General features: G+C 30.9%; 1 protein-coding gene across 1 annotated transcript; it reads right to left on the bottom strand.

Moving 5' to 3' along the window:
• Positions 1–3,747: 3,747 nt before the first annotated feature.
• Positions 3,748–6,973, bottom strand: LOC149513793 (myrcene synthase, chloroplastic-like). Its single transcript, XM_089746847.1, has 6 exons — positions 6,712–6,973; positions 6,238–6,616; positions 5,396–5,614; positions 4,865–5,003; positions 4,507–4,752; positions 3,748–4,423 (listed from the first exon to the last, which is right to left on the bottom strand). Exons 1-6 carry the CDS (start codon positions 6,905–6,907, stop codon positions 4,133–4,135), a joined length of 1,470 nt encoding a protein of 489 aa, XP_089602973.1. The 5' UTR covers positions 6,908–6,973; the 3' UTR covers positions 3,748–4,132.
• Between the last annotated feature and the right edge of the window lie 18,846 nt (positions 6,974–25,819).

The raw sequence follows: 25,819 nt of genomic DNA, 5'->3' as shown, positions 1-25,819 counted from the left end.
AAAAAAATTTAATATTCAGAGACAAGAAATTAAAATTAAATATCAAAAAGACCATGAAATCAAAATTTGGATGACGCATGTTTAATTTTTTGGCCTGACTCTCAAGCATCACCAGTGGAGTTGCCAAGCTATTGTAATGATTTTTTGTCCGGAAGGACTCGATTGCTAGACTTGGTGAAAATTTTCGAAGTCATCACCTATATTTTTATAAGGTGTGATTGGCCACCCAAAATATCGTCTTTTAGTAAAAATCATAAAATTAATTAAAACTTACTAAAAGAAGTTTAGGACTATGAAATCAAAACTAGGTTCAAGAGTACGGTTACAAGTGAGGAAGGTATTAGCACCCTCACGTCGCCCATTCGAAGAACGATACCGTTTAAACATGCGTAATCTTATAATTTTGATAACGTGGTTTTTTTTTTTTTATTTAAGTTTAATTTCCTAAAATTTATTTTAAAACATTTTCTCTATTACAAAATTAACATTACTATTATTATTTTGTATTTTATAAATTCTCCAATGCTTTGGTGGAATTTATAGAAAATCATTATTTAGAAAATATTTCAAGAAAATTAACCATTTACAAAATTCTTGAAACTTCATCATAAGATTTTAATTAAGTTTTAAAAAACAGATTTTAGGAACATTCTGACTCTTTAGTGAATTTTCAAAATTTATTAAACAAATTTTAAGATTATCCTGACTCTTCGGTGAAATCCTAAAAAATTTTGAACAAGTTTTAAGATTATTTCAAATTTGCAAGATCCTAAATAAAATCATTTTTTTATAGTTAAAGGAATTAATCAATTAATCTTAATTATGATTATTTTTAAAAATTTTATTATTTATTCTTTAATTATATTTTTTTTTATAAAAAAAATTTAGATTATCCCGACTTATCGGTGAAATCTAAATATTAATATTTTGTTTAAAGAAAATCGAACTCTTTGAATTTTTTATATATATTTTTTTAAAAATTCAAGATATAAATTATTATTAATTTCATTTTTTATTATTTTTTACTATTGTTTTACATTGTTTAAATCAATCTTTATTTTAGTGAAAATAATTTTGGATTATCCCAACTCTATGGTGAAATCCAAAAAATTATTTTTACTTTCAATAATTAAAGAAAACTAAACTTTTTTAGCTTTTTCTAAAAATTACATTTAAAAGATTCATTTAAACAATTTATTTTTTTATTTAGTATTTTTTATTTATTTTTAGCAAAAATTATTTTTTTAAATTATCCCAACACTTTGGTGAAATTTAAATAATATTTTTGCTTGTAACAAAATTTATTTCCTTTAAGTAGTTATTATTATTAAATTTTTTATTTATATTTTTTAAGTCTTTATTTTATTTCAGTTTCCTTTTTTATTCTATTTATTTATTTGTTTTTAAAAAAATTATTACTAGTAATAATATAAAATAACAATAATAATAACATCATAAAAAATAACATAAAAATTAACATAAAAAATAAAAATAAAAGTCAAAATAGAAAATAAAAAGAAAAAGAAAAGAAAAAACCTACGAAATGTATCAGGTTGGCGCGCGGATCCTGTGTAGGTCGGGTTTGGTCCAAACGCCTAAAATGACATCGTTTTAGGGTGTCCTATAAAAGGCTTATTTCAACTTTTTTCTTTATTTTCTTCTTTCCCTTCTCTTTCACTACCCAGAGCTTCTCTCTCTAAAATCCCACACCCCCCATTGGCCGCTGTGACAACCTAGTTTCCAATCGATCGTCGTCGTGCACTGGTCGTCGAAAACTTTAATTGGTATCGAAAAATTCAAAAAATTTCAAATTCCGACGATGAACCCAGATTTTGGTCACTGGAAAATTCAAATAGTCACCGAAAATTTCAAATTTTCCTAGATTTTGATGACCCAAAAAAAATCCAAAAAAATTTTAAAAAATTCCCCAATGATCCTTTTCACTTTCTAAACAAGTTTCCAAGCCCAGATTTTGCAAAAAAAAAAATAAAATCTACAACTTCCTAAATCGAGAATTTCATTCTCAAAATTTTTTTTTTGTGTTTTCTGTTGCTGTTGGTTTTTTTTTTTAATTGTGTGTGTTCCCTCTTATTGTTCTTCTTGTTCTCCCTTTCTACAGAAGTTAGCTCTATTTATAGAGCTTCTGAGATTTCAAATCTTATATTTCCTTGAATTTTTTTATGAAAAATTTAGAGGACTATTCAGTAACTTTGATCACCGAATTTTATGCTACTAAGTTAGGCAGTGTCAGGAAGAAATTTAGACCATTATGGCAGCTTAATTTCGACTGCCATAGTTGAAATCAAAGACCTTTTTTTTTTTTACTTTTTTTTCCTTTTGTTTTAAAGATTAATAATAATAATAATAATAAACAAAATTATATAATAGTAAAGAAAGAAGAACAAAATTGGTGCCCATACTAGCTATATAAGAATTTAGTGGCATTTTATAAAAAAAAGCTAGTAACCTTATAAAAATACAAAACTTTATGTCGTTTATTTAAAAATGCCTCTAAAAAACAACCACTAAATATCTATTTTCATGTAGTGATTTATTAATTTTATTATTGATTCAATATGGTTTGAAGCGGATTAATTAAAAATTTTTTCTAATAATAAAACTAAACTGATCTAGGTGTCAAATCATAAATTTGATCAATCCAACCAACAACCTGGCCCAATTCTAATCAAGGATTCTTTAAATTTTGTCTAAGATACACATGATTTCAATATTTGTTTTACCTTAATAGGGGCTCAAGCCTCTAGTGAACCTTACATAGCTCTGCTTGGATCGAGGGGGAGCCCGATCTCTAATAACTTTATTAACTTGATAGTTTTACTAATTTTCCTTATAATTAAGTTTTCAAAAATAATTTTTATATAAGGTTGAAATGGTTTATATACACAGAGAGAGAGAGAGAGGAGAGATGCATATAAACAAGTGCGAGTGTTACACCTTTTTTTTTATTGGATCAAAATGGTTAAAGTTAAAAATATTATTTTAATCTAAATTAGTCAAAGATTTAATTTTGATCCAATAATAAAAACAAGTACAAGACTTACACTACTATAAATGAATCATTACTCTTATGTTTACATTTAAAAGAATATTTAAACAAGTTAGATGAATCAAAGTTATAAGGAGCAACATGCATGATTAATATGATTTAAACGATTGGACCAGTTATATTCATATTAAATATGACCTATTTCAAGCAATTTGATAAGATTGTAATTTGTGACGATCTTCAATATTATTCAAATGGGACAAATTCACTTACAATTATTTCTACTAAAGTGATATAATTAACTAGGAGATTCACTATTTTAAAGTGTGAGTTTTATAAAAATTTTTAATAAATCTCATACAATATTAAAATTTGATTGATTAGTATTGCACTGAAAAATTAGAATCGATATGCTTCTTATAATTCAAACAGCCTCAGAAATTCTTGATGCCTTATGTAAGAAAGTGAACAATACTTACGAGAGAAGTTTGGTGAGGTGGTTAAGTTAAACACGTATGGTGCTTCTCGAGGTAATCCGGAGATCTTAGGAGTGGGTGACTTAATTATATATGTTGTAGGAGATAATAAAAAAAAAAAAAAACCATTTAGTATCTAACTAAAAGTGTTTATGAATAAAACGAGATAAAAACATATTTGATTGATGCTTTTAAAATTTTATACAAGATTTCATATAAGTCGTTTATTAAAATCTATGTAGACTAATTATTATTAATAAAATAAAATAATATTTCGAGTTGCCCTAGACACAAACTTAAAAGTTTTTGTTTAAAGTCCAACCTCAACTCGTGCCATTCTCGCAGACCAGATATTAAGCTTGATTCATAGACAAGTTTATATCTGATCTAAAAAAGATAAACTAATGAAAAAAACTCAAATCACATTTATGTAATGAGTTTAAGGAATTAAGTGACTAGCGTAACAAAATTATCACAAAGCTAATTGATATGGATAGAGATAGAAATTTTATTATCGATAAACCCGCTAAGAGCAGGAAACTTATCAATTATTTGAATTTATATTTATAGTGGCTCAACAATTGGAACTTCACTGACAAAAGTTACTACAAAAGGATTGCTATATCACCTAGCCTCCAATTATTTTGGTCTATGGAATAGGAAAAGCGATTAATGCTAATACACGATCCTTAGTCTCACGATCTCCAATCCCATGGCCATCACCATGCTGGTACATGCATTGACTCATCCTTGGCACATTCAATGAAAATTGAATAAACGTCTGAGAAAAAGGAGAATGAGCAAATCGCTCTTCGTTTAGCCTTTTCCACCATGCATCAATCAAAGCCCGTATGTGCTGACGGGCTTCTTCATCCGAAGCTCCAGTTTCGTGCATGTAACATTGGATTGATTTAGGAACATCGCCTCTTTTCAACTCATCCTAATCAAGAAAATCCAAAGGGTAAAGCATTACATAAATATATTTCAATTCACAGCAAGCAATGATGCTTGTATATTTCATACCGATGATGTTCCAAGATCATCCGCAAGACGGGCTATCACAGATGAAAACTTGATTAGGTTGGAACACTCTTCGAAGCATTCCATGCACTCCTTTCTTATTGAATTTGTAGCCAAATAAGCATGAAAAAGTATAAAAGGAATGGCAATGGAAATCAGTCCATTTTCAAGATACTCTTCTAAAGTTGGTGTATATCCATTATAATACCACTTCGCCTCCAATAAGTAAGCTTTGCATTGGTCTGCCCACTGTACATTTATGATAGAAATCATGATCAATAACAAAATCGAAATCTAGAAGGAAAAGATCATGAAATAAAAGTAATTCAAAACTAGATATATAATAGGAGGGTTTCAGTACCATTTTCTTCATGAGAGGTAAGGTATCGAATCCTTGCTCCTTGAGAATGGCGAAGGCTGTTTCGTTTACGAAGTTGAAAAGAGCAAGGAAACATACCTTCATATGTTCAGGAAACAACTCCATTGTATTTGTGTCCCATCTGGAATCATAAAGATTAAAATTTCATACAGAAAAAAAAATTACATAAGGCTTTGCTTTGTTGGGAATAAGGGTAGAGGTGTTCACTGGTTGAGCTATGGGTTTGATCTAATCAAATCTAGGTCCTATAAATAGGATTTTTTTAGATTCGGTAAAAAATTTTTAATTTAATTTTAATTAAAAATATTTTGAAAATATTAATACAATTGTTTTAAATTTTAATGCTAAATATAAATTTAAGGGATGAACTAAATTAAGCTTAAATTTTCAATGATTTGAGTTATAAAGTAACTAAAAAATATTATGAAACCTAGCTTTTAAATTAAAAAATAGATCACTGATTCTCTCTGGTCATCTTTTATACAAAGTAGAGAGTTAGAGAACCATACGAACCTCTCAACAGCCTCGGTGAAGAGCAGTAATTCATCCATGGTACCATACACATCATAAATATAATCTATAATTGTTATTAGTGCACCAACCTTAGCGAGAATTCTTCTACAATTACCAAAGTGAAGATCAGTTACCACGCCCATAGCCCATAAAAAGCTCTCCACCAACCTGTCTCTGGCAAACGTCAACTTTTCCCCAAGACACAGATCTTTCCACCACCTGCACAGAAGTTTAAGAAAATCGTTTTCTGTAAAATTAATTCAAAACTATAAATATAATAGATTAATCAATCAATCAATCAACTAATCAATTAATTAAGGGAGTTTTTATATAGCTTTTGATATATATCAACTCCTATTTATGTCTTTTTTTTTCTGTTGTAAATGACATTTAACAGTATTCCATTATTGTTTAATTATGTCTAAAATTGAATGTTCTTTTTTCTTTTTTTTTACTGGACAAAAGAAACAAAACTAAAAAATGCTATGATTTTAGTAGTTTTATATTAAAATTTCAAAAATGTTATAATTTTGATGTTCCATGGTTTTTTCTGTAAAAACGTATTTAAACATATAAAAAGTAAAACTTGTAAGTATTATATTGGAATTAGGACATAGCCATGATAGAATGTATAAATATTCACTTTATTTAAGTTTATTATTTCTTTTTTTTTTGGGGGGGGGGGGGGGGTTTAGCCTTATATGTACTTAAAAAAAGACATGAAATCTGCTGATATATTTATAATATCGATATATTTATAATATCTTTGTAGCGTAGCTCAGGATTTTTCCTATTGGCCAAATATAAAAAAAAATATATACTTTAAATTTGAACGAACTTACTTGGAAGCATGTTTTAGATCATCCTGGTGAACAGCTTGCAACATATTGAAGTCCAATTTAGCAAGGTCCAGAAGACTCTGATGTCTGTCCTCTCTTTTTTGGTACACATCTATGAACCATCTGGTTTCCAACCTTGGTAGTCTCCAATGCAATGGAAGTTCCAAAGCATGATCCACTGGCATCGACACATCATATACATCCTTGTTCTGCTTCAGATATTCTTTGAGTTGTTTTGCTGCACAATCTCTTGCCTTCTCCAATATGCTCTCACCCTCAAACAAAAGGTATGAAGCTTCATACAAGCTCAGCAGCCCTTTCCAATCCTCACAATAACCTGCCTTCAAGTTCCCTATCTCGTCCATGAAATGGGAGAAAACCTCTGCATGTAATAAAATTTTCAACTGTAATTATCAATATTTCTCCAATTTTTTTTTTTTATATTTACACAAAATTAATTACTACTTGGACTTTTACCTGGAGTTACTTTATACCCATGCTGCCTTAGGAGCCTAAATTCAAGTGATGTAGCATATAAATTGGTATGGTCAGCCGTTACATACTCCAAAATCCTCTTGGTTTCATTCTCGAAGTGATGAGATAATCCGAGTCTCTGCAACGCATCGACTAGCTCGAGTTGCTCCAAAGGATCCATCACTTTGTCAAGCATCATTTTCACTTCTCCCACCAGTTTCACTGCTCGTTCACCATATGATTCTCCCTATCGACGATGAGCAACTCTGTTAGCTACCTGTCATGCTCAATATATATATATATATATATATATATATATATATATATGTGTGTGTGTTAGCAATTACCATTCTGCATACCATGTAATCACCCTTGAGCGACTGAATATAATCGTCCTTCCAAATTGTAGGATGGTAATTAGCAGATCGCCTAACAATTTTTTGAACTACAACTTTGGCGGTAGCAACCAAAATTTTGGAGGATTGAAGAGCCATGAAGAAAGTTTTAGTTTGGAACTATGGAAGTTGGGTTAACTTTTTGTTATCACTTGAGATATAATTCGTGACACAACATACCAATATATAGATCATCGACGTGACCAACAACTACCTATCCGAGAAAGGACTATTAATCAACTTGTATTTGGTTCGATATTTAGATCCAATGAATTTAAAGTACGTTCAGAACATGATCAAGTGCTAAAAAATCACATTAAGTGACGTTTAGTTTGAATTCCAAGAATAATGTATTGTTCAAAACAATCGACCAAGTTCAAAGAAGTATGTGGTGAGCTGATGTCGCAAGTTAGCTAAGCTTCTTACAATCGTGCATTTTGGAGAATTTACTTGAGTAAAAATGAAAGACTTGGTCGAGTAAAAAATGGCGACGAAGATGTTTGGTAGCTCATTCAACTTATTACATAACAATGAGCCATGATTTTCTTCTTAAAATCTGCAACTGTCAAAGAGCCCATTCTGCCAAGGAATCTAACCAAATACAAATCCACCACGAAGACAGATTATGTATTGAACAAATGAGGCAGATGGCCCAAGAGATTTAGTGCAGCATTTCAAGCCTTCAAAGTCTTTAATTGCGATTATATCTATCTATATATATCCTATATATTAATCAGGGTCAGTTTGACTTACTGTATATAAACCGACAGTGCGTCAGTTTCTTTCGTTTTAATTTATTTTTATTTTAATTTCTATTTTTTCTTTACATATTTAATTAGTTATTTTATTTTTGAGAACTGCTATATGAATTGAAAAAAAAACGAGTTATCACTAATTTTTTTTGTTAAATGTGATTGATCATTTAAAAAAACTTATCTTTTTAGTAAAATTTAAAATTAATTAAAACTTATTAGAAAGATAATTTTTGTGTCTGTGAAAATAATTTAGATTTAAAAGTATGATTATATGTGAAAAAAAATTAACATCCCACGGTGATTTTTTTAAAATGTTACAAAGTAATTATGTGTTATCCTTTAATATTGACAAAAAATATTTTAATTTTGATATTTAAAAATAATTTTTTAACCATTTTTTATCATAATTTTGATTTGTTTAATTTCCTTCAAAGATTTTTCTCTTTTTAATTCTTTTTCTTTAAATGAAAAATACTATTTCATTTTTTATTTGAAACATAAATTGGAAACTTGTTGAAAATTTCTTGAAACATTCTAATACGCTAAAAACAGTAAGAGAAATTTTTTCACTTATGAATTTCTCAAGAATCACCACTCAAATTTTTTTAAAAAACCATCTTTGGAGGCTCATATTTTTTAATTAATTAATGCCAATAATATTCATGCATTATTATATGTAATTTTATTACTTAAAAAACTCATTCATTATTTTTTTTTCAATTTTAACAACATAAAAAATAAGTAAACAAAATTTTTTGTATTGAATAGCTTTTTAAATATTTCAGTACTTTGGTGGCATTTTAGAAAAATATCCTCACTTAAAGATTTTTAAGGAATCACTTACATTTCCTTAAGATTTCATCGTTGAAGGATTTTTTTCAAAGATTTTTCAACATTTTTTAAATTATATATTTACTTTTAAAAATTTAAAAGTGCATAGATAAACAAATAAATAACTTAACAAAGTAAAAAAGAATAAAAATATTACCCAAAAAATTGGTCAAAACTAGTCAATAGTTTAATAATGGTCAGTCCAATTTCACAGTTCCTCAGACTATTTAGGCGCTGATACATATTGGATTGATTCAGTTGTAGTTTGACCAATTCAATCACAAGTCAATTAGACCCATCTAGGGATGGTCCACTACAGCCTAGCATAGGTTAGGTGCGTAGACCTCGAGTCTAGTCCAACTCATCAATCGTCTGATTTTTTTCTATAAAAGATAAGTTTTTTTTTTTTATTTCACTTCAAACATTTTCTCTAAAAAAAGCTTCCAACACTCTAAAAAATCCAAGAACATCAACCACCTAATCCTAGATTCCTATACTTTATCGCCATTGGCCACCACCTCTTTTGCTTTTAGCCATCACTGACTGCCACTTGCCGATGTCGGTTGGCTCTCAAAAAACAACTAGAAACTCCCCTTGATCTTTTCTTTCAACCTATAAGATTAGATTTTCCCAAAAAGTTTGTAGATTTTCCTAAACCTAGCATGAAGGTTTCTGCTTTAACCAAAAGGATCCCCACCTTCCGTCACTTCAAAAACCACCATTTTCAACTATGTCTCTTACCTTGTCCTAGGCTTACTCTCCTCAAAAAAATCTTAGCCTAAAACTTCCTTCAGCACTACTGTTTGTGCAAAGCTCCAACCTGAGGGTATCTCTAAAAAGATAAGAAAGAAAAAGAGTAGTTAGATACAAAAGCAAGGAGTTTTCCTATATTTGCACTTTGATGCTCAAGTTAAAAATCAGTATTGAGAAGGTCTAAAAGAGAAAAAGTAAGAAAGATAGGGAATTATAGCAACATATATAATGGAATGATAGTACTTTGATGTTCATATTTATAGGTAAAAGGTGAAGGACCCATGGGGGACATTAGTGACATGGTCGAACAGATGTAATACTAAATATGTCAGGTTAGTCTAACATGTTAGGTTGGCTTGAATGTCCAAAATACCCCTAGCTATTTGTTGACAACTTTTAATAAGGGAAAAAAATACTACAATGCTCTTTTTACCATTAAATGCCCCTAATATTTGATCTCCTTGTCAAACAGTCAAGTATTATATTATTGGGTGTGTGATTAGTTTATTTTTGCATAGGTTTGTAGACTCAATCTCTACAAATATAGGCTTTGAAAGATTGCCTGGGATTTGACCTCTTATCGCTAAGGTCAAATGTCAATAAGGCTGACATGATGGATAAGTGTTAGAGGTCTATCTTTGTTGTTCGACTTAATCTGGACAGGTCATGGCTTATGTCGACTTGGCATTAGTCTAATCTTGCGCGTATGCTTTAGGTTGGTATATGATTTGCTCAGAGATTGTTGATATGACTTCACTTTGGGTTGTTCAAAGTGAAGATGAAAAAGTGTTTAGGTGAGCTAGCCAAGTTTGTTTGCCCTGAGGTGAAACTTAGTAGTTTCTAGAATTTGGTCAATGTCTACTCTAATGCTAATACTGGAGTTGGTTTACCCAACAGGTTCAACCTAGACTCTTTGTTTGATCTGGCTAGTTCAAATGGGTAAGATCACATTTAATAAGAAAAAATTTTTAAAAGGTAAAATATAAAATGAGAAAGGTGAAAAGATGTTCTCTAATGACGTTCTGACACATAGCACGATCTAGACTATTAATTTGATCTAAGATGCATTTATATAAATGGTTATTAAGGCTTTCATTTTTTATTTTTTTACTTTTTTGCTCTTGATTTGACCTAAATCTGCTAACCTAAAAGCTTTCGAGCTCTTTTTGATCTTAAAGTTTTTTTTTCTCCAATCGCTTTCCCTTCTCACTTCGGTATGTATCCTTTCATTATGTCTACTAGCATTAATTTCAGGGGTTAAAGTAGTTATAGGGTGAAGCCCAACAAGGGTGGCTCAAGCACAATGACAATGACCTAGTCCCACTGATCATTGCTAGTTGAAACTACAGTAAAATGGTTTACTAGCTGAATCAGATGTTTAAGGAAGAACAACAAAAGGCTGAATATAGTGCCCAGGTTTGAGGAGAATATGTCTTAAATGTGGATGAGCTATGTGCTCAAATTGATTTTAAATTGGAGAATCTTTCTCATTTCCCAATCTCTTAGGTTAAATTGACTTTTTCAGCCTACCTTTATTCTTTCTTGGCTATTCCCCCTTTTTGGGTTTAGCCTCATCATTTTACTCTTCAATCTATCATCAATGCTCATTTTCTTTCTTTTTTTCCTCCTCAGTCAGCTCTTTTTGATTTTTTTAAGGGGTCTCTTTATCCTTCATCTTTTTTTGATATTCTGGTCTCCACCACTGTTCCAACTCAAAATCCTATCTTGCTCAAGAGTTTGAGTCTTCTGATAGTTAAGTATCCAACGATGATAGAGGTTTTAGGGAGGAAAAAATAAGGGAGGATAACCTAGCTATGAAAAATAAAGGTAAGAAAAAATCCTTGTTGGAACCAAATGAGCTAGCTGAGGTCCTCGTATATACTATTTGCTCCTTAGGCGTTATTTATAAAGACATGATGAAGAACTTGAAAGGTAGTGCTAACCCCGGTAACTGCCCTAATATGTGTTTTGCTCACATCCATTCTCTGTAAGTTAACTTTTACTTTCCAGATGAAGGGTGCAGTATGTTGATTCCAAGCACCTTAAATTAGATCACTAATAAGATGGAGCCTCATAAGCTCTAGGTATATTGAGACTCTATAGTGACTAATCTGAGGTTTTTTTTTCATATTTTGTTGATTGAAATTTTTTTTTTTTATAATTTAACACTTACCTAGCTCACCCCTAATTCATTTTGGTACATAGTAGCGTTCATAATTTTTTGCCAACACTTAGGTATTCTTTCTACTCTCTTTATTTAGGGAGTTCTTCTCCATTAAGAGGCACCCTAGTGATCAAAAGTGGTTCTATGTAACAGCTTGTCCCAATAAAAATTTTTTTGCAAACAACCCGAGCTCAATAAAAAACTAAAAGCTGTTCTATTGTAGACACCCTATTTAGTTCGAGGCTCAAACCAAGCAATTGTCCAATTTCTTACATTTCTTTTTTATATCTTGTTTGTTTTATTTATTTATTTATTTATCCTTTTTTATGTTTTAGTCTTTTATTTATCTAGTTTTAAATTTTATCATAAATCATGTCAATAAAATTTGTGGACTAATTTGAGCACTAATCAAGGGTGATCTTCGCAATTAAAACTAAAACATGATCTGTTCAAATATTAAATAAATGTTGAAAATAAATCAAATTAGGGAATCAAAGTCAAATTTAATTTAAAAAAATTTGAGGGATTTTGAAAATCAAAGAAAATAAAGACAATTCATGAATTAATTAAATCTTTTTTTAAAAAAATAAAGAAAAAATCAATTCAGAGCATAATCAGATATGCGATCCTTTACATTCAATGCAAATCCCTAAAATTCTTAACATAAGGCCTTATAGAAACATCAATCAACCACACATACAAAAAAAAAAAAGGAAACCCATTAGGAAATAGATGGGTAGTAATTTATATTTAAGCTCTTTTGTTGGAATTGGAATTCTTTAGTTGGAATTGGTGAATATCTGCCACTATAGATCAAAGGATACTTCCACCTAAGCATGTCTCCATCCATTAAGGTAATTTCATTTTTTGTTTATTTATATATTTATTCATTTATTTCACTTTTTTGTATATTTAAAATAAAATTTAAAGATTGCGAGTTTTAAATTATGAATTTTTTATTTCATGGGTTTAAAAATTTTAAATTATGAATTCTACTAAACTATTTAAGAATTTCATAATGAATTTTTTGAAAAAAAATAATATTAAATTTTCAATTCTATCAAACTATTAGAAGATTTAAATCTTAAATTAAGTCTATGATTTAAATCATGAATTAAGTCTTACCAAATTATTGGAAGACATAATGATTTTTAAAAATAATAATAATAAAATTTTTAATCCTACCAAACTATTGAAGAATTTAAATATTGAATTAAGTCTTATAAAACTATTGGAGGACTTAATAAATTTTTAAAAATAATAATAATAAAATTTTTAATCTTATCAAACTATTGAAGGATTTGAATCTTGAATTAAGTCTTATCAAAATATTGGAGGACTTAATGAATTTTTTATAAAAAATAATAATAAAATTTTCAATCCTACCAAAGTATTGGAGGATTTAAATATTAAATTAGATCTTACTAAACTATTAGAAGATTTAATGAATTTTTTGAAAATAAATTTCATACATAATTTTACAATAAAATCTCACTAAACTATTAAAAGAACTACATCAAAATAAATCTTACCAAACTATTAAAAAATTTGACTGATTATTTCTTTAAATAAAATTTAAATGAATCCAATGACAAAACCTCTTCAAAGTAGGAAACTAGTCTTCATGAATACTTCTAAAGTGAAAAAATTATCTTAAATTACTACTAGACTATAAGAGTAATTTTAGAATTAATTTTTGATAATTAAACTATTTGGCAAATTATAAAGATGTTTTTAGGCTTGGATAACTTAAAATCAAACTGGTACTATCTTTTAGATAGGTGCTCTAAGGGTGCTATAACCTTCCACATATATAATCGCACTCTCGAACTTAAATTTGATTTCGTAAACTAGAATCTACCATTTAAAGATACCTAAGTCAAGCTTAAGACTTTTTTTTAAAATGGAACAGATTCGGTTAAGTGGTCAATCGCACTTAAATAAAAAAGGTTGGTGGTGACTCCTAAAATCTATATCTAACGATAGGTCCATGGGTCTATACGTTATAATAACTATTTCTGCATTCAGAATAAGAAGAAGAATAAGAAAGGTGAGTTAGAAGTATAGGAGATCATGAATGAATTTGGGAATTTCCTTAATGTGCCCATCACTCTCTCCACATCTGACCTCATAGATCAGGATAAAATAATCGATTACTTTTGAAGAAGGAAATTGGTTATAGATGCATATGAGCTGACCACTTTTAAGGTGGTAAATGAGTCTAAATACTGGGGTAGGTGTAGAGTAACCTTGTAAGGTCTTTGACTTTATTAATTTTTTCTAACTCTTAGCTCGTCTTTGTAGAGATGACTTCCCGACCGTTTCAAGATTTCAATTTTCATTTATATACGCATAAGTTAAAACATAAGAAAGGTAATAAGAAGTAACCATTTTAGCTTATTATCCCTTTATGATAGGGTATAAGCCAATAAACCCCTATTCTAGCAAGCAATCAAGCTCATCAACTCAGGCTTATGCCATCACCCGAGGTATGCAAAAAATGATGTCACATAAGGAGGTCACTGTAACAGCCCCCCCACTAGCCAAAAAGTAGATGATCGAGGCTTTTTCCTTTTTAGGAAACCCTAAGGCCTAAGCTTTAAGACCTAACTCGAAAAAAATTTGTACGAGTCAGGAGTACATTTTTAGCGAGAACTCATTGGAGAGTGTTGATATGGTTAAGAGGTTCTATAAGGTTATAGTCCCTCTAAGTAATAAGTATCATTTCAACTTGATTTTTGTCTTACAATTGTTAGTTTTATTATAATTCTAAGTCTAATCAGAATGAGGTCATCCCCATTACTGTGGATAATAGCCGATTCATTGATGCATAGTTTCCATACTTCATTGTTTTTGACTTTTTTACTCTATTCAGGCTATTCGTCAACTTGAGCTGATGTGTATTCTACAATAAAGTCTACTAGGACTTAAGATTTTAGGGTTGACTTGAGAAGCATGTATAGGTTTTATTCACTAAGTTTTACTACTCATTTGATTAGTTGACCTAATAGCTTTTATTTTTGTAAAACCTGCCTGAACGATTGGTTAGTCAACAAATGAACTGTGTAAGCTTGAAAGTATGGCTTCAGTTTTCTAGCCGACAAAACCATTGCGTAGGCCAACTTCTCTATCCTAGTGTAGTTCATTTCTAACTCCGTTAGTACCGTATTCAAAATAAATTAGTCTTTATCATTCTTATTTTTTTCAAATCAATGTCGAGCTAATAGGTTGGTCGATACTAGCTAGATACAAATGTAATATATCGTTAGATCTCGATTTAGAGAAAATGAATGGAAAGGAAAGAAACTCTTTAAGCTCTTCAAATACTTTTTAATAGTGATGAGTCCATCAAAAGTTAGAAATATTTTGAAAATCTTGAAAAAAAGGTAAGCAACATTCTTTTGACTTGGACATGTACTTGCTTGGAGTGGTTATTCTTTTCGTTAACCTTTGTACCTCCTTTATTGAGGTCGATGCTTTCATATTTATGATGGCCTAACCTTCTCTGGGTTTATCTTTATCCCCTTTTTTATTGATTATGTAGTTAAAAAACTTGCCTAACATGACTCCAAAGGCATATTTACTCAGATTAAGTCTCATGCTATATTTTCTTAGGGTATTAAAGATCTTTTCTAGGTCTTTCAAGTGCTTGGTTGAACTCTTGTTCTTTATTATCATGTCATTTATATATACTTCTATATTTTTGTCGATCTAATTTTTGAAAACCTTGTTGACTAATCTTAGGCAAGTCACTCCTACATTTTTTAGGCTGAATGGCATTACCTTATAATAATATAGGCCTTTTTCATGATGAAAGCCATTCTTTTTTCATCTTTTTTTAGCATTTTGACTTGATTATAGCCAAAATATGCATTCATGAAACTAAAAAGGTCGTGTTTGACACTATCATCTACCAGTCAATGTATGCTAGGGAAAAAAAAACTATCTTTTGGACAAGCTTTGTTAAAGTCTGTAAAATCAACGTACATTCTCCATTTTTTGTTGTTCTTCTTGACTATGACTATGTTAGCTATCCATTCATGGTAATAGACCTCCCTAATGAAGCCTTCCTATAATAGCTTACCGACCTCCTCTTTGATAGATTTTTACCTTTTAGGAAAAAATCTTTTTCTTTTGCCAAACTGGTTTCATATGTAAATTGGTATGCAACTTATGAACCAATACCTTAGGGTCATTTCTTTGGCATGTTCGATGGCGTCAAGACAAATAGGTCAACATTATTTCTTTAGAGTTGGATTAATTATTTTTTATGTTCAAGTTTAATCTCAATTTGTATACATTTTTTTGAAGTAATCTCTCATAATGGTATAAACACGAGGTCTTCTTTCAGTTTAAGTCAGTTCTTATCTTTCTTAGGTCTATGGTCAATTATTTTTTTATACTCAATTAGGTCGAGAGTATTTTTTATGGGTATAGATCTCAACATGGCAGTTAGCACGTTGTTAATGAAATGATAAGTGATAAGAATGTATAGCTGAACAAAATGTATGTATTTTCAATTTTATTATTTTTGGCAAGCATATTAGGTTAGTCCTATTGACATGTAAGTGTTCGTGTCAACTTAAAAGCTTGATCTCTTATAGAATCTATTCAAAAGTTACAAAACTTGCTAAAAGTATGGTTTGTACTAGTGTGAAGCATAAAAGCTCAGAGCAGCTTAAGAGCATACTTCTTTTAAAACGATTTTCGATTGTTACATGTGTTTACTTTTGCTTAAATGTTTTTTTTTAGTCTCTGTTACTTTTTTCTCTTCTTTCTTTTTTTTAATCTTAGTATTGTCAGTTTGTTTCTCTTTTTTTCCTTTTATCATCGTAATATAACATTGTCGTGTCATGAATTGGTCTCCTCTAATCTCTCCAACCCTATGAGGCATTGGGAACTTTACTTTTAAATGGTAAACTGAGCCTATATGTTACATAACAAATCGATTAGGTCAACCAAATATCATGTTATCATTGTCATAACGTCTAGATCTGAGGATCTATCGCTAGACATTGACTTAAAAAGTCACCACCAATCTTTTTTATCTAGGTGTGATTGGCCACCTAAGGAATCTATCCTTTTAAGGAACACATAAACTTAAAGGTCCCTAAAAGAATATGTTTAGGTCTATTGATCAGAACAGGGTTCGGGAGTACGGTTACGTGTGAAGAAGGTTATAGCACCCTAACAACGCCCATCAAAGATGGTACCAACTTAATTTTGTGTTATCCAATAAGCCTTAAAATTTTTACCAAGTAATTAACTATTAAAAATTATTCTCAATTGACTCTAATACATTTAGCAAAAAATTGAAAAAATTTCTCACCTTAAGAGTATGCAAGGAGACTACTATTTCACTTGCAGAGGCTCTATCATCAGATTATTTATCTTTAAAGAAAATTTAAGAAAAAAAAATGAAAAAAAAAAGATTCAGCTTTAGATATAAATCCTTTTCTCTTTAAAAACTCATTGCTTTTGTACAAGAAAAATTGATACTTTCAACTTTTCTTTGAAAATATTTTTTAAAAAACTTATTTTCAAGGAAAATTGATACTTTCAACTTTTCCTTAAAAATATTTTTTAGAAAAAAACTTATTTTCAAAGAAAATTGATACTTTCAATTTCTCCTCAAAAGTATTTTTTTTAGAATTTTATTTGAAGAAAATCAAAAAATAAAATAAAAATAAAATAAAATAAGAAATACTAAATAATTCTAATCTAATCAATAAATAATAATAATAATAATAAATAAAAAAAATCTTGGAACGGCTCGGCTCGGCTTGAAGAAGAAAATGGCTCGAAAAACACGACTTTGGGACGTCAACTCGGCTCGGCTCCAGGGGTCGGGTCAATGCGAGTCAAACGTGGGTTGGCGCTCGGATCGAGTCGTTCGATTTAAAAATGAGCGGATCCTCTGAGAATAATAATGCCAAAATGATGTCATTTTTAGCAAGTATAAAAGGCCCTAACCTTTGTTTTTTTTTTATAGATCTCTCATTCCCTCTATCTCTTTTCCCTTCTTTTCCTCCTTTCTCTCTCTATCCGAACCAAGAACTCCGGTTAAATCTCATCGAATTCTGAAAAATATCACTGAAATCTAAGTTTTTTGTCAAAAGTTTGCTGAAAAATTGGTCGATTTTTGGAAATAGTATGCCGAAAATTGGGTAACTTGTCAAAAAGTTCAAAGTTGGCCGGAATCTCACCAAAAAACTTGAATATCATCGAAAAATTTTGCCAGATTCTAGAAAATTTCTAGAAATTTTCTAGAAAAAAACTCCAAAAATTCGAAAAACAATTCTTACAAATTCCTAAAGCTGTTCTAATGCACCAGAACCCTTTTTTAGCTTCTGTTTCCTCGGTGTGTGTGTTCTGTTCTTTGTGATTTCTGGATCTATTTATAGGGATTGATTAGAAGAGTTTTTATTAATCCCAATTCCCTCTTGGATTGGGATTCAATCCTTGAATCCAATCTGGACTCTGATTGAATCCTAAATTCATGGTAGAATTTTAAATTTTTATCTTAATCCTAGTCGAATAAGAAGAAAAAGAAAAAAATAAAAATAATATATTAATAGATAACTAAAAGAAAATAATTAGATAAATAAAAAACATTAATAGATAAATAACAATAATAGATAAAAAATAATAAAAAACATATATATATTAATAGATAAATAATAATATATGTTAATAGATAAATAAATATATATGTATATTAATAAATAATAATAGTAATACTAAATAATTAAATAAAAATTTTAAAAAATAAAAATAAATAAAAATGGACTTAGCCATTTGGACCAGGCCCAATTGATCTGGGCCTTGATCAAATTGGGTGTCTACAGCTGCCCTTCTTTGCACATTTTCTGTAAAACAAAAATTACGCAAAGACGTAGACACCCATTCAAGATTCCACTCGACCTTTTTTCTTTTTTTTTCATTTTTTCATTTTTTTGTGTTAAAGTTTTGATCAAAGCTCTTCTAAGCAGAGGTTTAACGACTTTGAGAAACATAAACAAAGCTCTTCTAATCAGAGGCTTAATAACTTTTGGAAAGTAAATTGCTCCTCTAATCAAAGGCTCAACGACTTTAAAAAATAAAATGCTCCTCTAATCAGAGGCTCAATGACTTTGAAAAATAAAAGGCTTCTCTAATCAGAGGCTCAACTACTTTTGGAAAGTAAATTGCTCCTCTAATCAGAGGCTCAACGACTTTGAGAAAGTAAATTGCTCTTCTAATCAAAGGCTCAACAACTTTTGAAAAATTAATTGCTCCTCTAAATAGAGGCACCACAACTTTGAAAAATAAATGCTCCTTAACAATCATGTCCAAAGGAAATAAAAATCGTGTTTGAAAGAATTTCAAGAGATATGCCTAAAAGTCTTACGAATCAACCCTGATACCAAGAGAAACCCTATTTCAAGGATTAAAAACTTACCTGACAAGCTTTTTCTCAAATTTAAAAATGTCTTCACATCTATTTTCTCTCTGTGGGATTTTGGAATACCCCTACTTCTTGAATTTATGCACTATATTTTCTTGAATGTAGTATATGCTATGCAATGTGTGTGAAATTCAATGCATGCTATGTAAATGTTGGCTAATTAATTCTTATTCAATTGTGGTACTTAAGTTTCTTAAGCTTTTTTCTTGGACCTCGAACCCTTGATTCTTCAAAGACCAAGTTACGCTATTCTTCTAAGATCGAGCCAATGTAACTCTAAATCATCTCTTCCATTTAGTTCTCACATTCTTTCTGTAAAAAATCTCTTTCCAAATCCAACGTCCTTATCAGGAATTGAATGCCTCGATTCTGCCTTTATCACTCTTGACTTCTTCAATGTAATGTAAAAATCTTTTATGCCATTATTCATTTATCAATCATTATTTCAAACTCAAAAAGTAAGAATGCATTTGCATATTTTTTTCATTGTAGGGTATTAAGAAGAAAAGAATAAGAATGGTTTAAAAATTGTCAACCAAAAAGGCATACAAATAGTGAAATAGAATGTTTTTTATTAGCAAAATGTTGGCAAACTTTGGTCAAGAAAGAATTACAAAGATAAGTATGGGGAGACAAAGCCAAAAAATGAACATTTAGATAATCATGATAACACATCTCAAGGTTTTTCTGAAAACCCAACCATCTGATGCATTCAACAACTTAGAGCTCCTCCGAATTTGCTAGTCTCCATGCTAACGAATTTTCAAATTCGATATTGTATTCTTCTTATCTAAGCTACCTTTTCAGGTTTTCAACTTAGATAAACCTCCTATGACTCAAACTGCCCTTTTAGGGTTTTTGCCTTGAGTCTTCTTTTTTCATTCACTTTTTCTTTTTTTTTTCTTTTCATTTTTTTCATTTCATTTTTTATTTTTTTTCAAGCATAGTATTTTTTCACAGCATCAAAATTTATAGGATGAAATAAATCATTTTCATCCATCTCAGTTAATATTAATGCTCTACCCGAGAAAGCCCGTTTCACCACATACGACCCTTCCCAATTCGAAGTCTATTTTTTTCTATTATCGTGCTGGATTGGGAAGATTCTCTTCAAGATCAACTCTCCTTCTTAAAAGCAATAGGGTTGATTCTTTTTGTCATGAGCTCTCATCATTCTTCTTTGATATAGCTGACCATGGTATAATGCAATCAATCTTTTTTTTTATGAAATTTAACTATTCATAGCGTTCTCAAATCCATTCAACTTCTTCTTATTCAACTTTTTTTAGAACCTTCAAGGATAGGATCTTCACTTTCATTGGTAGACAGCTTCCATCCCATAAACCAAAGAAAATAGGGTTGCCCTAGTAGAGGTACGCATTGACGTTCGATATACATTTAGTGCAAATGGTAACTTCTCATGCTAATTTTTATAAATCTCGATCATCTTCTCAAGAATTTTTTTATGTTCTTGTTGGCTACCTTAACTGTTTCATTCATTTTCAAATGGTATGATACCGAGTTATGATGCTTGATCTTGTATTGAGCACATATTTCTTGCATCATCTTACTATTTAGATTCTTGACATTGTTTGAAATAATTTTTTTTAGAACTCTATATCTACAGATGATCTTTTTTTTTTATGAACTTACAAGCCACCGATCATGTTACATTTGCATATGATGTTACCTTCACCTATTTTATGAAGTAATTTATCATCAGAAAAATGAACCCATGCCCATTAGAAGCCTTTGAGGTGATAGGACCAATGACATCTATGCCCCACATTAAGAATGGCTAAGGTGGTGCCATAACATGTAAAGTAGATGGTGGAGCATGGATCTTATCAACATATATCTGGCATTTATGGCATTTACGAGCATAGTCAATGCAATCACTCTCCATCATCAACCAATAGTATCCTACTCTCATGATCTGTCTCACCATCATATGTCCACTAGCATGTGCCCCACATATTCTATCATGTACCTCTTTAATGATTTTCTTTGCTTCAGCCTTACTTACACATCTTAGTAATACTTGATCACGACTTTTTTTGTACAGAACATCTTCATCCAGGAAAAAGCTCATAGCTAATCTTCGGATGACCCTTTTGTCATTTTCTGTTGCTTGAACTGGGTATTGCTGATCCTTAATATACTATAAGATATCATAATCTAGGGCTTCCTATCTTTTTTTTTTCTTTTACATTGGAGCAATGAGCTAGCATATCCTTAACATCTAGCCTGATGGGTTGAATGTCAGTATTGTCATTAATTCGAATCATTGTAACCAGAGTAGCCAATGCATCGACAATCAGATTCTCTTCGTGAGGTAAATGATCAAATGGATATCTTCAAATTACTTTATCAACTCTAAAATATACTTATGATATGAAACAAGTTTTGAATCTTTCATCTCCCATTCTCCTTTCAACTGATATATAACTAGAGCTGAGTCCCAAACACTTTTAATATTTTCACTCTTCTATCTATAGCAGCTTGTAAACCCATGACCCATGCCTCATATTCAGTGATGTTATTTGTGCAATTAAAGTTTAACCTCGGTTTTACATGATAGTATTGTTCTTATGGAGAAATCAAAATTGCCCCAATTTCATGTCTTAAGGCATTGGCAACTCTATCAAAATACATTCTTCAACATTTTTCTTCATGCTTCTCCTTCTCTAGTTGGAAAATAGTCATTAGATCTTCATCAGAGAATTCCAATCTCATTGATTCATATTCTTCAGTAACACGATCTGTAAGAAATTCAGCTATAGCATTTTTTTATTGCTTTTTAGCTTACATATATAATACTATATTTCGAGAGCATTACTTGCATCCAATAATTCTTTCAGACAAAGAAGGCTTCTCGAAGATATATTTAATTAGATCCAGTTTTGCTATGAGCCATGTGGTATGATAGAGCATATACTGTCTGAGTCTTTTGGCAGTCCATGCTAATGCATAACACATTTTCTCCAATGAGGAATACTTGGATTCATATTTTGTGAACTTTTTACTCAGATAGTAAATAGATCTCTCTCTTCAGCTAGACTCATCTTACTGTCCCAGCACACATCCTATTGAATTCTCACACACTGTCAAGTATAGAATTAAAGGTTTTTCTAGAATAGGTGGCACTAACACTTGAAAATTTGACAAGTATTGCTTAATTTTATCAAAAGTCACTTGGGATTTCTCATTCCACTCTCCAGGATTATTCTTGCAAAGAAGCTTAAATATGGGATCACATTTATAGGTAAGCTGAAAGATGAACCGAGAAATATAATTTAATCTTCTTAAAAAACCTCGAACTTTTTTTTGTGTACTCAGAGGTGACAAATTTTGAATGGCCCGTATCTTGTCTTGATCGACTTCAATCCCTCTTTCACTAATCACAAAGTCTAGTAACTTTTCTAACTTTACCCTAAAAATGCACTTGGCTGGGTTTAACTTGAGCTGGAACCTTCTCAATCTCTCAAATAACTTTTTAAGGCTGGTGACATGATCTTCATTTTCACAAGATTTTGCAATCATATCATCTATATACACCTCAATCTCTTTGTGTATCATGTCATGAAAGAGTGTCACCATAGCCCTTTGGTATGTTGCCTCAGCATTCTTTAACCCAAAAGACATGATTTTATAATAAAAGGTTCCTCACATAGTCACGAAAGTAGTTTTTTCCATATCATCTGTAGTTATTTTTATTTGATTGTACCTTAAAAACCCATCCATAAAAGAGAAAATTAAATGTTTAGTGGTATTATCTACCAATGTGTCAATATGAGATAAAGAAAAGTTATCTTTTGGACTAGTCCTATTCAAATCATGATAATCTACACACATTCATACTTTTTTATCTTTCTTAAAAATTGGTACTATATTAGCTACCCACTCTGAATACTTAGCCACTTGTAGAAAACATGTATCAAACTATTTTTTCACCTCTTCTTTGATATTTAGTAACATTTCAGGCTTCATTCACCTTAGTTTCTATCGGGTTGGCTTACATTCTAGCTTTTGGGGCAATCTGTGCTCGACTATCTCCGTGCCCAGCCCTAGCATATTTTGGTAAGACCAAGCAAACACATCAATGAATTCTCGAAATAGATCTACCAAACGTTGCCTATCTCCTGATGAAAGTGAAATGCCAATTCTGACATCTTTCTTATTCTCTTCATCTTCTAGATTCACTATGTTAACTATCTCCTAATAAGGCTCAATTGGCCTATTTTCTTATTCAATCAATCTCATTAGGTTTGGAGGCATAACATATTCCTCAAAATTTTCTTTATTGTCAAGTTCATCAATGTTAATTGAATTCTCAAAACTAACCTCTTTATTGTTATCATAATTATCTTCATGTTCATTTAAGGACCTAAAAATGAAATGAGATATGTTGGCAAGATGTGTTTGGAAAAATGACAATAATGAAGACATAAGAAGAAATGAATGAAAATACATCATTCTTAATTTTTATTAAAATAATAAAAGATAAATGGCACAAATAAGAAAGATCACCCCAATGCATTGGGCAATAACTATTAAGATGTACAATTACATTGAATTAGTTTCAAAGGTCAAATGCATTTTAATGGCACTCCAATTGTTCAGCTCATAATTTGGCAAACAAAAATGAACCCACCCTCCTTGATTAAGCTCCACTTCATCTTCAATAGCATGAATGGTTAACTGGGCAAAAGCTCTTTTCATACTTTTTTCTGTATCTGGGTACATGAATCTTCCAAATCTGAAAGTCTCATACAGGTGTGGGATAACCATTAGTCTTGCTATTTTACCTATTAACCTTCTCTTGATTTCCCATTCTGTTACTTCATAGCCTAGGCCTAGCCTTTCACTATTGTCTACCACCGTCGGGGGTTCCCTTATTCTTTGTAAGTTTTTGTTCAGCCCTAATCCTGGATATCAGCCCTTATTGATGACTTGGCTCATCATTATTCTTGAAAAAAACTTATTTTTAAGTCCTTCACCTATAAAATTAACTAGTTCAAAAGATTGACATAAGCATTCTATTACTTTTTCGATAGCCTCTATATATGGAGTATTCAACGGTTGGGTCACTAGCATGTCTTTCTCTCTAACTACCACTATCAATTGACCTTTTACATTAAACTTGATCTTTTGGTGCAAGATAGAGGGTACAACACCTGTCATGTGAATCTATGGCCTTTCCAGTAGATAGCTATAAGATAGAGAGATATTCATCACTTAAAACTTCACATTAAAAATACACGACCCAATTTACAAGGGCATCTTGATATCTCTCAAAACTTCTCTTTTGGTCCAATCAAAAGCTTTCACGATCATTTGACTGCCTTTCATATGAAAGTAGTCAATGGGTAAACTTACCAAAGTTGACATAAGTATGAAGTTGATAGTGGAACCATTATCAAGAAGAATCTTGGCTATGATATGGCTCTTACACTTAACCGTGATATGCAAAGCCTTGGCATTTCCCCTTCTCTCCGAGGGAATCTCGTCATCGTTGAATGAAATATAATTCGGCATGACTAGATTTCCAGCCAGATGGTTCACATATTCAACCAATACATTATGTGCCACATATGCTTGGTTCAATACTTTCAGCAGGGCATTTCAATGTGGTTTTGAATTCAATAGCAATGATTATAATGAGATTTATGCTGGCATCTTGTTCAACTGTTCAACAACCGAATACTTATTATGTTTTACTAACTTCAAGAATTTACAAGCCTTTTTTTCTGACACCGACTTCGGGCGAGCTTCCTCAGGTTCTACTTCAGGGTTATTTCATCATTCTCTTACCTTAGCTTTCGCTTTTCTAACCTTTTTCAATATTTTTGAAGTGTAACATCTTTCACTTCGGGTAATGCCTCCTACACTAGTTATATTGGAGGCGTCAGCTTTAGAGACATCCCTTTATTACCCCTGAACTACTGTATCGTAGCCATATTTTTTGGGTACAGCTTTATCATCTTTATATAAGAATGGAGTCAAAACTTTAAAAGTTACTGACCTGGGAATGAGTTTATCTAGGATTGATTTTGGCTTATTCCCATAATGAATTGTCACCGACTTTGGAAATAGCTTTGCAGGCTTATCAGTTATGGATACTTCAACACTTTTTAAATCTTTTCTTTTTTCATAGACCTTCATCTGGTATGAATCAAGAGCTTTTGCACCTCTTGGTGAAACTGCTCACAAGTTTCTATAAAGTGACCCATTGCCCCATTATGATATTTACAACTAGTGCCTACTATATATACTCCATGATAGCTATGCGGACTCACTGGTTGTATCATGTCAGCTTTTCAAAAAACATCAGATAGCTGACTGAAAGGTGTCTTAATATCTGTCACTTCTTTCTTCAAATGGCACTATGTTTTTCACTCAAAGCATTCATATTATGATTAGGCAAATGATTACCACTAACATTTGGTGCAGTCACCCCTCCTGTATCAAAGTTAATCATTCCATCTTTGATCAACCATTGCACTTTGTGTTTTAAGGTAGTGTAATTTTTAGTGGAGTGACAAACAATCCCATAGTGATAGTCGTAATAGGCTGAGGGATCATACCACTTAGGGTAAGGTGGCTTGAGGGGCTCTAATTACTAGGAGCAATCAGATGATTGTTGTAAAGCTCACGATATAATTCTGTATAGGTCATTGAGATTATGTCAAATATAAGTTTTTTGTAAGTAGTTCGTTGCTCTCGAGAGCTTCCCATTAGGTTGGCTGGACGAGTCTAAAGTTTT

Source organism: Durio zibethinus, chromosome 18 (genome assembly GCF_047325235.1).
Source record: "Durio zibethinus cultivar Kanyao isolate XHJ-2024 chromosome 18, ASM4732523v1, whole genome shotgun sequence".
Lineage (NCBI taxonomy): Eukaryota > Viridiplantae > Streptophyta > Magnoliopsida > Malvales > Malvaceae > Durio > Durio zibethinus.
This window is presented reverse-complemented; position numbering and strand designations above follow the sequence as displayed.